Here is a 13,152-nt window from a genome sequence, read left to right as displayed (position 1 = left end):
CATATAGAGCTGCAATCAAATTCTGTGCAAACAAGAAGTATTTAATCATATCTTATCGATGGAAGGAGTTGAAATTCAACTTGGAAAAAAAAATTAAAATTGTGTTGATAATATGTTATAAAATCAAAAACAAAAATAATAATTAAAAAAGAACAAAGAGAAACAATATAAATAACTTTCTTCTTTCTTCTTTCTTTCAAGTGTATCATACATCCTTATCAATACATCTATCTATATGATTTTATTGAGGAACATAAAAAGATATCATAAAAGATTATAAAATTATTAATGACCAATAAAAAGATGATGAAGATATGAATATTACTGCTCATAAAAAAAGAAATTGTGATCATTCACAACTACAATATTTTTTATAACATGAGCTACTTTATATCAACAATCAACATTCCATCTTTGTAGTCATGGAGAGCATCCTCTCTTTTTTTTTTTTTTTTTGGGTCACCTAAGAGCATCTTTTTTTTAATTTGTCGTGGCTTACGTATCCTAATTACTAATGATAAATATAGTATTTTATTTTGGTCCTCCAAATCTGCACCTATTGTAACCAACCACTAGAGGACCCCACCACCTCTCTCTATCACTACAGCTTCGGGTACCGAAAACCCACGTTGAAGACCCCATCTCTCTTCATGGATTCCTCGCTTGTGACCCCAATTCCAATCTCCTTTTTCTGGTATTTCTATTGTCCACTCTCTTTCTTTAACGCGCGTCTCTGTGTGTACATGAAACTGATGACCAATACGTATCCGTTGTTGTTCTATATTGGGTCAAAATTATAGTATCTGATTACTCACATCTGTTCTCTTTCAGATACTGTGGTTCTCAGATGCGTAGTTTCTTTTGGACCTGCAGCCATGGCCGCTTCTTCCTTTGAGGGTAATTTTCTTTCTTATTTTTTTAACCTGCCAAAACAACGGCGAATCATAGAATTTCACAAGAGTATTACTTGTTTTGTCACACTTCACTGCGGGAAAGTCAAATCAAGTTTCAATAATTGATCAAATTAAGCAAAGATGAATCGGGACAGAGGATGTAGCTGTTAAATTTTCTGATCTGTTTATTGATATCTGAATGGTCTTAATCCCATCTCTTTTTTTCTTCTTTTATACAATAAATACTGTTAATTTATATTATCTCTTGCATATTTGTAGTATGAAATTTAATTACTGTTTCATACGTATAAAAAAATTAGTTCTTGATTCTTTCTCACATTGTGATTTTATCTTTTTAATTTTTCTGTTTTGGTTTAATGAAATGGGTGTTAGGATTGGTGGTTACCTACTTACCTACTCTTCTGGGGTAAGTATAGTTATTATATTTAGAAGATGTCAATAAAGTGATATACACTATGCCATTTTCTTTGCCTACAGTGTTGTGATCCTTCACATTTTACAATTTTGAAAGGGAGGATTACCTATGAAAACAGTTGAATTATGGAGGTGATTCCTACCTTATGATGACACAACCATATTATATGATCAGTTTGGAATTAACCATGGAAATTGAGTGCTACTATTATGTGAAGTCAAACTAGAAATAGCTAAAAAATTTACCTTTTTTTGATCCTTTTTTTTCTATACTTGTACAAATGATCTTTCTGATTTTTTTTCTTCCTCTTAGGCAGTTAACCGTGCAGAAAAAGGGATTTTTTCCCCACTTTTTGTAGGGGGGAGGGAGGGAGGAGTAGGTGATGGTTTTCGTAGAATTTCTCCCGTGACTCCTTACCATGCAGGATATAATTACTACACTGGAGCTGGGAATTTATGCTTAATTATATCTTGTTCTTGGGGCAATTTACCTGCCGCTTCAATGCTGTATGATCTGAACAATGCAACTTAATTGTCTTTTTTTAAAATTATTATCGATGAACAGTGCGTGCATCTGTCTTGAATCTCTCTTTTTCTATACTTGTACAAATGATCTTTCTGATTTTTTTTCTTCCTCTTAGGCAGTTAACCGTGCAGAAAAAGGGTTTTTTCCCCACTTTTTGTAGGGGGGAGGGAGGGAGGAGTAGGTGATGGTTTTCGTAGAATTTCTCCCGTGACTCCTTACCATGCAGGATATAATTACTACACTGGAGCTGGGAATTTATGCTTAATTATATCTTGTTCTTGGGGCAATTTACCTGCCGCTTCAATGCTGTATGATCTGAACAATGCAACTTAATTGTCTTTTTTTAAAATTATTATCGATGAACAGTGCGTGCATCTGTCTTGAATCTCTCTTTTTCTATAAAACGAAATTTTGCTAAGAACAAAATACAATAGAAGCAAATGACTCGTATAGGTGATACCAACTTATTTGGAACTTTGGGTTAATGTTTAGTCATAGTTATACACTTACATTGTGTCCCATGTCTGGTTAAGGCCATATATTTATCAGTTTTGTGGTAAGTGTTGGATTTAGAGAATCTCTAATTTTAGAGATCTCCAAATTTGCTTTAAAAGATAAAATGTTTAGTTGTGGGACGAGATGGGCCTAAATAGAGCAAAATGAATATGAGGATTCATATATCTGATCTACTTGTTTTAGTTCGATTGAGTGATCTCTCTTTATTTTCTATTACTTGCATTTGATTACACATGATGCCTTTTCTTCACATTTTCTGCTGATCTGGTGCAGTTGAAATATATTCCATCACTCTGGGAAGCCACAAGCAGTAAGAAAACTGAACAAAATTAGCTTGAAGATCCTTCAAAAATGAGATGATGCTACAAAAATAATTTTAAAATACAAGATTTAAAAGCGAAGAAAGAAATGTTCCAGTTTTTATTACTATGGACTTGTCCGATGTACTTTACTAAACATAGTGATTTTTATCCGATAGTAATTTGCAAACCTGTTTGTTTGAAGTTTTTCCTGCTTTCTTGTTCTAGGTATTGCACTTGATCCATCAAAGTGCCGTAAATTAAGTATGGAGGAAAAGAGAGAACTAGTTTATGAATTATCAAAGCAGTCACATGGTGCCCCTGAAATGCTGCAATCTTGGAGCCGTCAGGAGATTTTGCAGATATTATGTGCAGAGATGGGAAAAGAAAGGAAGTATACTGGACTGACAAAATTAAAAATAATAGAAAACCTACTGAAAATTGTATCTGAGAAGAAATCATTGGAGCATGGAAGTACATCTAATCTTGAAATGCAGCCTTTATCAGAGAGTGGCCAGAGGAGTTCCAAAAGGCAGAGAAAAGCTGAGCATCCAAGCCGTTTTCCTATTGAAGCTAATAATTCTTCAACAACAAATATTAATGTTAGTTTAGACAATGTTGTGTACTGCAAAAATTTGGCTTGCAGAGCTAAATTAAGTTGCCAAGATGCATTTTGCAAAAGGTGTTCATGTTGTATTTGTCGTAACTATGATGACAACAAGGACCCTAGTCTATGGTTGATTTGTAGCTCAGAGCCTCCTTTTCCAGGGGATTCATGTGGGATGTCATGCCACCTTGAGTGTGCCATTAAGCACCGAAAATCTTGTATTGCAACTGATAAATTAGACAAGGGCAATAATGGCACCTTTTATTGTGTATCCTGTGGAAAAGCTAATGATCTACTCAGGTAACTTTTTATATTGCCTTCTATCAGCTTCACCTTTTCTTTTCTTTCTATTTTTCTGAAATTATGTGTATTCTAGGTTTTTCTTATAAAAGTGTTTTTATCAACGTCAAGGTTTTGGCTACTTAACTTTCATTTTGGTATTGGTGTGCTGTGTTTGGGGAGTGAGTAATTCCATCAACATCAAATTTATGTTAGAACTCTGGACCATTTATCACTACAAATGCTCGACATGAGCATCCGAAAAAGCCTAATTGCAGAGAGTTCAGACGCCGTTTGCTCAATGTTTTTCCTATTTGTTTCTCAAATTGCTTATGAGAATGTTTATTTGCATCTCGTTGCTTCTCTTTGTCAATGGTTGTTAGACTGTAGATCATTGTGTGCACATTTTTGCTAGCTTGAACGGAAGTGCACTTTGATTTTTCTGTGTTAATCAGACTTGTTGTTGCTATGATTAGCCGATATGGGTACTTTCTTTTCCTTAAGGGCTCAAATTAGAAAATTGAAGGTAATGCTATATGGTATATGAAGTATTAATTAAGAATCATATCAAGTGTCATCTATGATGTACATAAGTTGCCTGCGTTCTTGCTTATGTATTACTCCCTCCGTCCCAATTTAAATAACTTAGTTTGACTTGGCATGAAGTTTAAGAAAAAAATGAAGACTTTTGAAACTTGTGGTCTAAAATAAGTCAGAGATATTTGTGTGACTGTAAATCATTCCATTAAGGGTAAAATGAACATTTTAAAGTTAAATTATCACTAAATGTAGAAATGTGTTATTCTTTTTGGACTGGCTAAAAAGGAAAGTGAGTCGTATAAATTGGGATAGAGGGAGTATTTGACTTGATCTTAGACTTGTTCATTCAACCCAACTTAATTTCCAAGAACTCTTAACATAGTTTCTTAGCAAAATAGGAACAATAAAGTATTATCTAAACTTTCTGTTGATCCTGCATGCTATTTTCATTCATCATTCTCTTTCAGGGCCACTTGTGGTATTCCTAACTTTACAAAGTGTATGGGCTAATCTGTCACTTCATCCATGTGTAAGACTCTAGCCGGACTCCAAAGCCAAGTTACTGTACCATAGAGGTAGCAGTGCGGAAAAAAAAATCTGACAAATTGTATAGAACCAATCCGAACAGAAAGAAAATTGAGGGCTGTAAGTGCTTCTTTTGTTGAAATAATGTAGTTAGAGAGGCTTCTTATAAAGGGTTCAATAATAGGTTATTGTTGTTGTTTTCATACCTTTCTCAGCCTTTTGATGAAGATTAAGTTTAGAACTATAGTTGTTTCACTTTAGAAAGAATAGTAGAAGAAACAAAATAATTTTCTAGGTGCAAGGAATTGCCTTGTTGGATTAGGGTTGTTCAAAACCAAACCAAAACCAATAATCCAAATCGGAAAAAAATTATTGCCTTATCGGTAATGGGTTATTGGTTTAGCAGTTTCGATAATAGTTTTGATCTTTTTTTTTTTATATCGGGTTTTCAATTCTCAACGGTTTGAGGTTTTTTCTAAATGGTTTATTGATATTTCGATAATAAAATGATAAATTACATGTATACCATTCGGTATATAAAGTCCTTGACTTAGTGTTTAGTTTCATACTTTCATTTCTAACTGTCTCAAACTTTCGATTATTCTACAAGGTGCCAATACTTCTTCGGCCTATCTCTACCTCTACTCAGGTCTACCATAGTCAACCTCTTACATCTTCTCACTTGGGCATCCGGACATCTCCTCTTCATATGCCCAAACCATCTCAGCCTCACTTTGCTCATCTTGTCCACCACAGACGCCACTCTCACCTTCTCCCGAATATCTTCGTTTTTAATCCTCTCTCGCCTAGTATGCCCACACATCCATCTCAACATCCTCATTGTTGCTACTTCCATTTTCTAGATGTGCGAGTTCTTGACCGGCCAACATATCGCCCCATACAACATAGTTGGGCGACAAACCACTATTTTTGATAAATGAGATAAGATAAATAAGTGTTAAAAGTTGCTCTCTGAATCCAGTAGCCAATAAAAGTTCCGACATGAATAATTTGTAGAATTTGTTCTTATTGGAACTTCCCTTGATTAACCACAATGTAATGCTACTATTCAATGGTCAAGTTGTTTAGTCTAAAATAAGTGGTCTGGAAAAAAGTCCATTCTTAAGAAAACATTGTTAAAACAAATATCAAATGAAAATGAAGTTAAACTTATTCATGAAGTAATTTTAAGATACTTCGAGGAATTGAATGATCCAGTGCACACATTAAAGCTTGTTTGTTGCGAGCCAGATTTTATATATATATTGTTTTAATTTAAGTTTTCTGGTTTTCCATTTTTAGTGTCAAAAAGATTCTTATTTTTTCATCAAAAGGAGATGGAGTGAGGTTGGTTGGAAGATGAATAGCATGAGTGATCTGAGACACATACAGTGGTGGACGAGGACCTCCTATGTCCTGAAACCAGCCAGGGAAAGATAATCAGATTAACATCTGGGAGTCACCCTGGTGTTAGCTTAGACTTTGCACTTTCTGGAGAAAGCGTCAAGGAAGACAAGGAGATGAATTTAAGGCTTCAAAGCTTGATTTCAGTTTCAAATTTGCAGAAGAGTTTTGTCGTTGCGTATGGTGTTGCATGATTTTACAATCCTAAGCTTGTATTGATGATTGAGCTCGTGGGAGTTGTGGGAGAATACCTTCCCTTTGCTACGAGCTCAATCAGCTTGTTGTGCTGCTACAAGCTCATCAGATTGGCTATTAACAATTTTGAAATTTGATGTCTAACATGTGCTAAAAGATAAATTTCTTGAGAACTTCAAATCACTCCCTTTTTTTCCGACAAAGGAGCCTTAGCCCATCATATGCAATGTTTCCTAAATCAACCATGACACTGTGGCATGACCAAAGCTTTTGATGCCTGCATTATTCCTTGCCTTTTAGGTCATATGAGTGCAAATAGTCATTACATATTTTCTGACTTTTTCCTCCTTCCTATATATATTTTGCCTTCTTTTTTTTTGAAGCTTTGATCCAAGTCCTAGAGTTTAAAAAATTGTTTGTTACCAATGTCTTTGGATTCACCATGTCTTTCTTACCCCATGTAAGCGCAGTATGAACCAATTATTGGTGTGGTCTACAATTGCTTATCTAATCCACCTACATAATATGATTTGAGTTCGTGAGACATTTGTTGTGTTGTCGTCAAAATGATCGACTAATTGTGGGCAATGGACTCAAAGAGTTAGATTTGCAGCTCACTATGAGGCCTTGCATTTTAACCTTTATTGTGTCAAAGGGACTCCCAGGACTACTGGGGAAGACCATACTAACCAGATATCAGTGCCAACATGTTGGTTGTACTGCCAAGGTTATTTTCCATTCATGAAAATATGGATTCCTATTTGGTGGGTAGAGTTACCCGGTACTTATGCTGGTGAGAGGTAGCATCACAGTGAAATTATTTGAGGTGAGCATAAGTTGACCCTGACACCAACATAAAAAAAAGAAGAAAGAAGTATGGTGTTCTGCTAAGTTGCTCGGACTCTTCACTTTCGGTGTCGCACCCGTGTCGACAAGTCATGGGTATGGGTGTGGGATCCGTACTCGATCTGGTCAACCGATTTTGGTTACTTTGACCAAATTCAAGGAAGAAATTCTGGATAGATTCAATGATTTTTGTAATCAAAACAAAAATTAAGGTGAAATTGAATGAAATGGAATACCTTGTATATATAGATTTCTATTGCCACTCCCTTTCCTTTTCCTTCAAGGATTCTCCTCTTGATCAATATTTTCTCCTCAAATTTTTCACATAATAGCTCGTAATTTAGGTTTTATAACTCTAGTTTTAGATATTTGAATTATTTTTAGCTGAATTCCCTTACCCATATCCATAAATGAATCCGTATTCCCAAATCTTAAAATCTAGATCATAGAGGATCCTACCTCTAGATCCGCACCCGCACCCGCACCCGAGTTTGAGCAACTTAGGTGTTCTGTATAGTTAATGAATTTGTTGATGGCAGACATATAGCATTTGTTATGTCATGGACACTGCTAGTCTTTGCGAAGTCTAACTGTACTTCATAAGTATAACAAGTTTGACCTCCCTAGGGAATATAGTTTTGGGCTTGTTACTTGGATTTCTTTTTGTTTGTGTGATATATAATAACTGAAATTTCCATGCCCTGGATATTTAATTGACTGGGACATCTGGAATAAATATATAAACAAATAAAAATAAAACTTGTAACATTGGATCGATCACATGTATAATTAAAGAACAGGTATATAGATTTACTTCTCTGACAGTGTTTGAGAAAATCTATATACTCCATCCAAAAAAGAATGACACTATTACTATTTTGGAAGTTTTAACAGATTTTTCTGATGAACGGCCATCTTTCCAATGTTCAAACATCTTTTTAGATGTTTTACTTATGGAATATTGTGGTTTATAGTACTTTCTGCTCATCCAATCAAATCTATCGCTAATATTATGTTGTCCAAACATTCAGTTATTCCAAGATTTTTGGCTTATTTTCTGGTTTCTCTGATGTTACATGCATATTGCTTATTCAGTGCAAGCCTTCATTGAGTCTTCGGCTGGTTCAAAATTGGGAAGCATAGATTAAGTTCCGAGTCTTTGTCCGTCACTTCCTTTTTTGGATCCTATGGAAGGATAGATTTTGTAGATATTTTAATCTCTTCAAGCCAGTTTGTAAACAACTCCTATTTTGTTGCAAAAAATCTTTGGATAGGATTGAAGGCCTTGTACAATTCATGAACACTACATACCTAACTAGTTTTTATTGTTTCCTCTTTTTTCCGTTTTGTACGAGTGGAGAAAGAGTACCTTGAGTTCAATTTTTATTAAAATTAAGGTGATATTCAAAGTTTTGCAAACTATCGTGGCATTAAGTTTATGAGTCATGTGATGAAACTTTGAGAAAGAGTGATAGAGCATAGACTTAAGGACACCACAAGAGTAAAAGAGAACCAATTTGGGTATATGCCCAGTAGATCTACATTGGAGACTACATTTTTGCAGAGGAGATTAATGGAAGTTTATTGTAGATAAAATCTGCACATGGTGCTCATTGACACAGAAAAACACATGATAGAGTACAAAGAGAGGTTCTTTGGTGGGTGTCGCCGTGTCAGAGAAGAAAGGAATTCCTATTATATATATAAATGTCATAAAAGACATGTGTGAAAGAGTCGTCACGAGCCTGAGAACAATTGTAGGAAATGCGAAGGAGTTCTTGTAATCGTGGATTTACTCTAGGGATCGTCATTGAGCCCATACTTGTTTACTCTAGCTATGGATGAGCTTTACCAACATAATACAAAATGAGGTTCCATGGTGTATGTTGTTTGCTGAAAAATTGTGCTAATTCACAAACCAGTGAGGGTGGCAACCAAGTGTTTGATCTACAGAGAAGCACTCTAGAGAGTAAAGGTTTTTGGATTAATAGAAGTGAGACTGAATATGCACAGCAAGTTTAGTCAACATGAGTAGGGTGATATTGAGGTGTGTGTTTGGTATGAAGAAAAAATATTTTCATGGAAAATGTTTTCCTAGAACATGTTTTCTTGGAAAACAAGTGGGTTTCTTATTTATTTTCTAGTATCTGGTAAGTAAGCGATTTTTTTTTATTCTTAAGAGCATGTATATGTAATCTATCAAAACAATATGAGGGTGGAATGATGTGAGGAGTGGGGGTTCGGGGGTGGCGGGGGATGGGATGGTCAAGGGGTGGGGGTTGGAGGTGTTGGGTGGTGGGGAGGAGACAATTAACTTGCAATTGTCATCGCTTATGCAACTTTTTTCCCTACTTCCATTAGGGAAGTTATTTTCCTCATTTTTGAGGAAATTATTTTTCTTGGATAAAAAATCTAAAATAGTTTGACCAACCAAATATGAGCAAATTGAAAAATATTTTCGTCCGTGCCAATCACACTCTAGATGGGATTGCAATGCCTAAATGCAAATAATTCAGGTATTTAGGCTTGTTCTAGGTGAATGAAATGATAGATGAAGTTACAAATAGAATCAAAATCGAATAACGGAAACAAAGCAGTGTTGCTGGGTGTTATATGATAGAGAGATGCCTACCAAAGTGAAAGGTAAGTTTTGTAGAACAGTTATAAACCAGCAATGCTTTAAGAGAGTGAATTTGGGTCATGAAAGTTCAACACATTCACAAGAAGAATGTGAAGATATGCAGATGCTAAGATGAATTTGAGGTCATACTAAATTAGACAAGATTAGAAATGATAATATTACTAGAAAGTTTAATTTGGTCATGTCATTCTTTGATCTCCAGTGCAGTGCACCGATTTGTAGGTGTGCAACTGTTGTGAGGGAAGGTGTTAAAAGAGGACGAGGTATACATAAAATCACATGGAAGTAAAATCTAATCAAAGGACCTAAATTCTTTGGGAATCCATGCAGACATAACAAAGATGGGGCACAAAGGATAAAACATCTAGATAGTCGAGGCAAGTTCTTTTGAGCCGAGGGTTTATCGGAAACAATCTCTCTACCCCACAAATGTAGGGGTAAGGTCTGCATATATTCTACCCAATCTCTCTACCCCACAAATATAGGGGTAAGGTCTGCGTACATTCTACCCTCCTCATGGGTTATGTTGTTGTTGTTGTTGTAGACTAGTCGATGCATATTAGTTGAAAATCTGTTTAAGACATGTTAGCACTTTTCTGTAATTCAGAGATTTGTAGGTTCAAAAAGTTATGGAGAACTTCTATTACTTTTTATTTGTATTTTGCATAATATTGGCATGATACGAGTTTAAATGGAGTGGCATGATCAATGAGGATTCATATAGCAAACCCCAACTTGTTTGGGACTAAGGTGTATTAATTGTTGTTGTTCGTAGATTCTTGATGTTTTTTTTGTAGATCGGTGTGTTCCCTGAGGAAGCTCATTATTATACCTATCTTAGTTGGCAATTGACTTAATTATCCTACTTATTTTCTTTCTAGTCTGCTACAAAATGTTAAAATTTTTCTGTTGTGAAGTTAATTTTCAATTGCATTATTGAATTACAGTGAACTATTTCCACTATTTGTCAGGATGATATTGAGTGGTTTAGTGAGATAGTTGTAGAATCCATTAAGGAAAATTGTCAAAGAACTAATGAATGTACATAAGCTTTTATTTATTGTGAGATACAGACCTCTATAATTAAAATGCTAGCTATGATTATTATGTAGGATTAAAGATGTTTTATTTCTCCAATTCCTGCAGTTCCTTGAAAAAACAACTGATTGTAGCAAGAGATACCAGGCGTGTGGACATATTATGTTATAGGCTTTCATTGAGCCAAAAAATTTCAGTTGGCGCCGGAAATTGCCCAAAGCTGTATGAAGTTCTTGATGAAGCAGTGAAGAAGCTTGAAGCAGATGTTGGCCCTTTGACTGGTTTGCCTGTGAAGATGGCTAGAGGTATAGTGAACAGGCTCTCATTTGGCCCTGCTGTTCAGCAACTTTGTTTCTTGGCTGTTGAGCACATAGATGCCCTGCTCTCTGAGAGAGTGTCGGAAATGCCATCTAATGCTAAGGTCAAAGGTAATACTCATTCTAATTTGTGGTTTGTTTGTGCAGTACAGAGATACTGTCCTTGTCTTTTTATTGATTCTGTAGATTCCCCTATCTCTTCATGTGTTGCTGTGAGGCCTTTATTGTTTTCTGTCTAAGCTTGGTACTCATTTTAGTCGAGTGAATTAATCGGCATTTACATGGGCTATATTTTGTACATTGCAAGGTGACAGAATCAAAGCTTGTCAGATTTGAGGATGTCTTTCCCTTATCTGTGACTGTTGTTTTGAGTTCTGAAGGGTCATCTATGGAGAATGTTGTAGGTTACACTTTGTGGCATCGGAAAGCTGTTGAAACGGAATATCCAGTAGAACCAACTCGGACATTGTTTTCCCCTAGCACTAGGTTTGTGCTCTCAGATCTGACGCCAGCTACAGATTATGTTCTTAAGATTGTTTCCCTTGATAGCAAGAGAGAACTGGGAATGTTTGAAGTTCAATTCTGCACCAGTAAAGCTGGAAATGAATTGTCTAATCTGAACTTGACAAACTTAGAAGTTGAAAGAAGTCAAAGTCCACCAACAAATTGCAGCAACCTTTCTAATCCTTCTTCAGTGGAGGATGAAACTAATAACATTGTGCTATGCAGAAATGAGGATGAGAACAGAGGGGATAATTGTCTTTCTTGTTGTGATAACACTGATAAAGCAATTTCTACAGACTTGTGTTGCACTACGATCGCCTTCACTAGTAAAAGTCATATAGGAAATGCAGGAGTAATGGTATCTTTAGGTGAAGAGGAAGATAGCATGGCGAAAGTAAACTCCTTGCCAAATACTGATGCTGTAAATCTTGAGAACAAGCAGTGTTCAGATGTTCAAACAACAGAAGAAACAAGCACTGGTAATGGGTCAAATGCACCTCTTCAGACTGCCTTGGAATTTACACCATTTGTAGGTAGTGCGGAAGCTGGCTTACCCATTACACCCTGCAAGTTGGAGAATGTGAAGGGCAGCCTTGGCCGGAAAGGAAAATTGCCAAATTGCAGCAAGGATCTTGATAATGGATCAGGGAAGGAGGATGGACCACAAGTTGGCTGCTCTTCGAAGAAGAGAGTTGGAGACTGGCAAGAAGAATGTGCTGGAACTGGAGATAAGGATTTCGAGTATTATGTCAAAGTAGTAAGATGGTTAGAGTGTGGTGGGCATATTGACAAGACATTCAGGCAGAAGTTCTTAACGTGGTATAGCTTAAGAGCTACACCACAAGATGTTAGGATTGTCAAGGCATTTGTTGATACCCTAATCGAAGATCCAGCATCACTTGCCGGGCAGCTGGTTGATACTTTTTCTGATGTTATTTCAAGCAAGAGATCTTCTGTAGTTCCGGCAGGCTTTTGCCTAAAGCTTTGGCATTAAAGGATTCAGAATGTGGATCCTCTATCCTCTGCTTCATGATTTATAGTTGCTGCTTAGCTGAACATAATTCTTTGATTCCCCAATTGGCCGATGTGATTGTTAGTCGATTCATATTTATGATGTAAACAATTAAACCATCTTTTATTTTTTCCTCATAGGTTGGTTCTACCTAATTCATCCACATTTCTCTGATGCTATGACCTTGGAGTTGGAATGTAAGGGATTTTGCTGTAAGATAATTTGAAATATAAAATCTGATTGGATATTAGTAGTAGAATTCTTACATGATTTTTTAACCATGAACTCTTTGATATTCATCCTAAATTGTGCCTTTTAGTTTGGACGTCAAGAACTACTAGAATATTTGGAGCATATCTCCATTAAAGTTGATGTGTTTCAATGGCAAATTAGGAAGTTGTTTATCACGAAATAAATGTTCATATTCAAGTCCAAGTGGAAGAGGTTTTGGGCCACATGAAGTCTCAAAAGAGAATCCAAAAGAGTTGATTTTATATGTCATATTAAGGCCCAAAGGAATTACCACATCGAGGCTAACAGGAGTTCAAAAAGCTGCTCTTTTGCATGCCTAAAGG

The 13,152-nt window shown here is 35.9% G+C and overlaps 1 protein-coding gene across 2 annotated transcripts; it reads left to right on the top strand.

Annotated features, from left to right (window-relative positions):
* The first annotated feature begins 549 nt into the window (after positions 1-549).
* LOC129891163 (VIN3-like protein 2) lies at positions 550-12,827 on the top strand. Of its 2 annotated transcripts, XM_055966433.1 has the most exons (5): positions 550-694; positions 832-897; positions 2,898-3,576; positions 10,853-11,172; positions 11,376-12,827. In XM_055966433.1, the coding sequence occupies exons 2-5, from the start codon at positions 876-878 to the stop codon at positions 12,557-12,559; spliced, it is 2,205 nt and encodes a 734-aa protein (XP_055822408.1). In that variant the 5' UTR covers positions 550-694; positions 832-875; the 3' UTR covers positions 12,560-12,827. The 2 variants fall into 2 exon arrangements, with proteins under 2 accessions (XP_055822408.1, XP_055822407.1); XM_055966432.1 differs by lacking the exon at positions 550-694 and having other exon boundaries at positions 701-897.
* Positions 12,828-13,152: the final 325 nt, after the last annotated feature.

This window comes from Solanum dulcamara, chromosome 6, assembly GCF_947179165.1.
Source record: "Solanum dulcamara chromosome 6, daSolDulc1.2, whole genome shotgun sequence".
Taxonomy (NCBI): Eukaryota; Viridiplantae; Streptophyta; class Magnoliopsida; order Solanales; family Solanaceae; genus Solanum; species Solanum dulcamara.
This window is presented reverse-complemented; position numbering and strand designations above follow the sequence as displayed.

Coding starts and splice junctions, on each gene's coding strand:
- LOC129891163 (XM_055966433.1), top strand. CDS start 876: ATGGCCGCTTCTTCCTTTGAGG. Junction 898..2,897: donor GGCCGCTTCTTCCTTTGAGG/GTAATTTTCTTT, acceptor TTCTTGTTCTAG/GTATTGCACTTGATCCATCA. Junction 3,577..10,852: donor AAAGCTAATGATCTACTCAG/GTAACTTTTTAT, acceptor CAATTCCTGCAG/TTCCTTGAAAAAACAACTGA.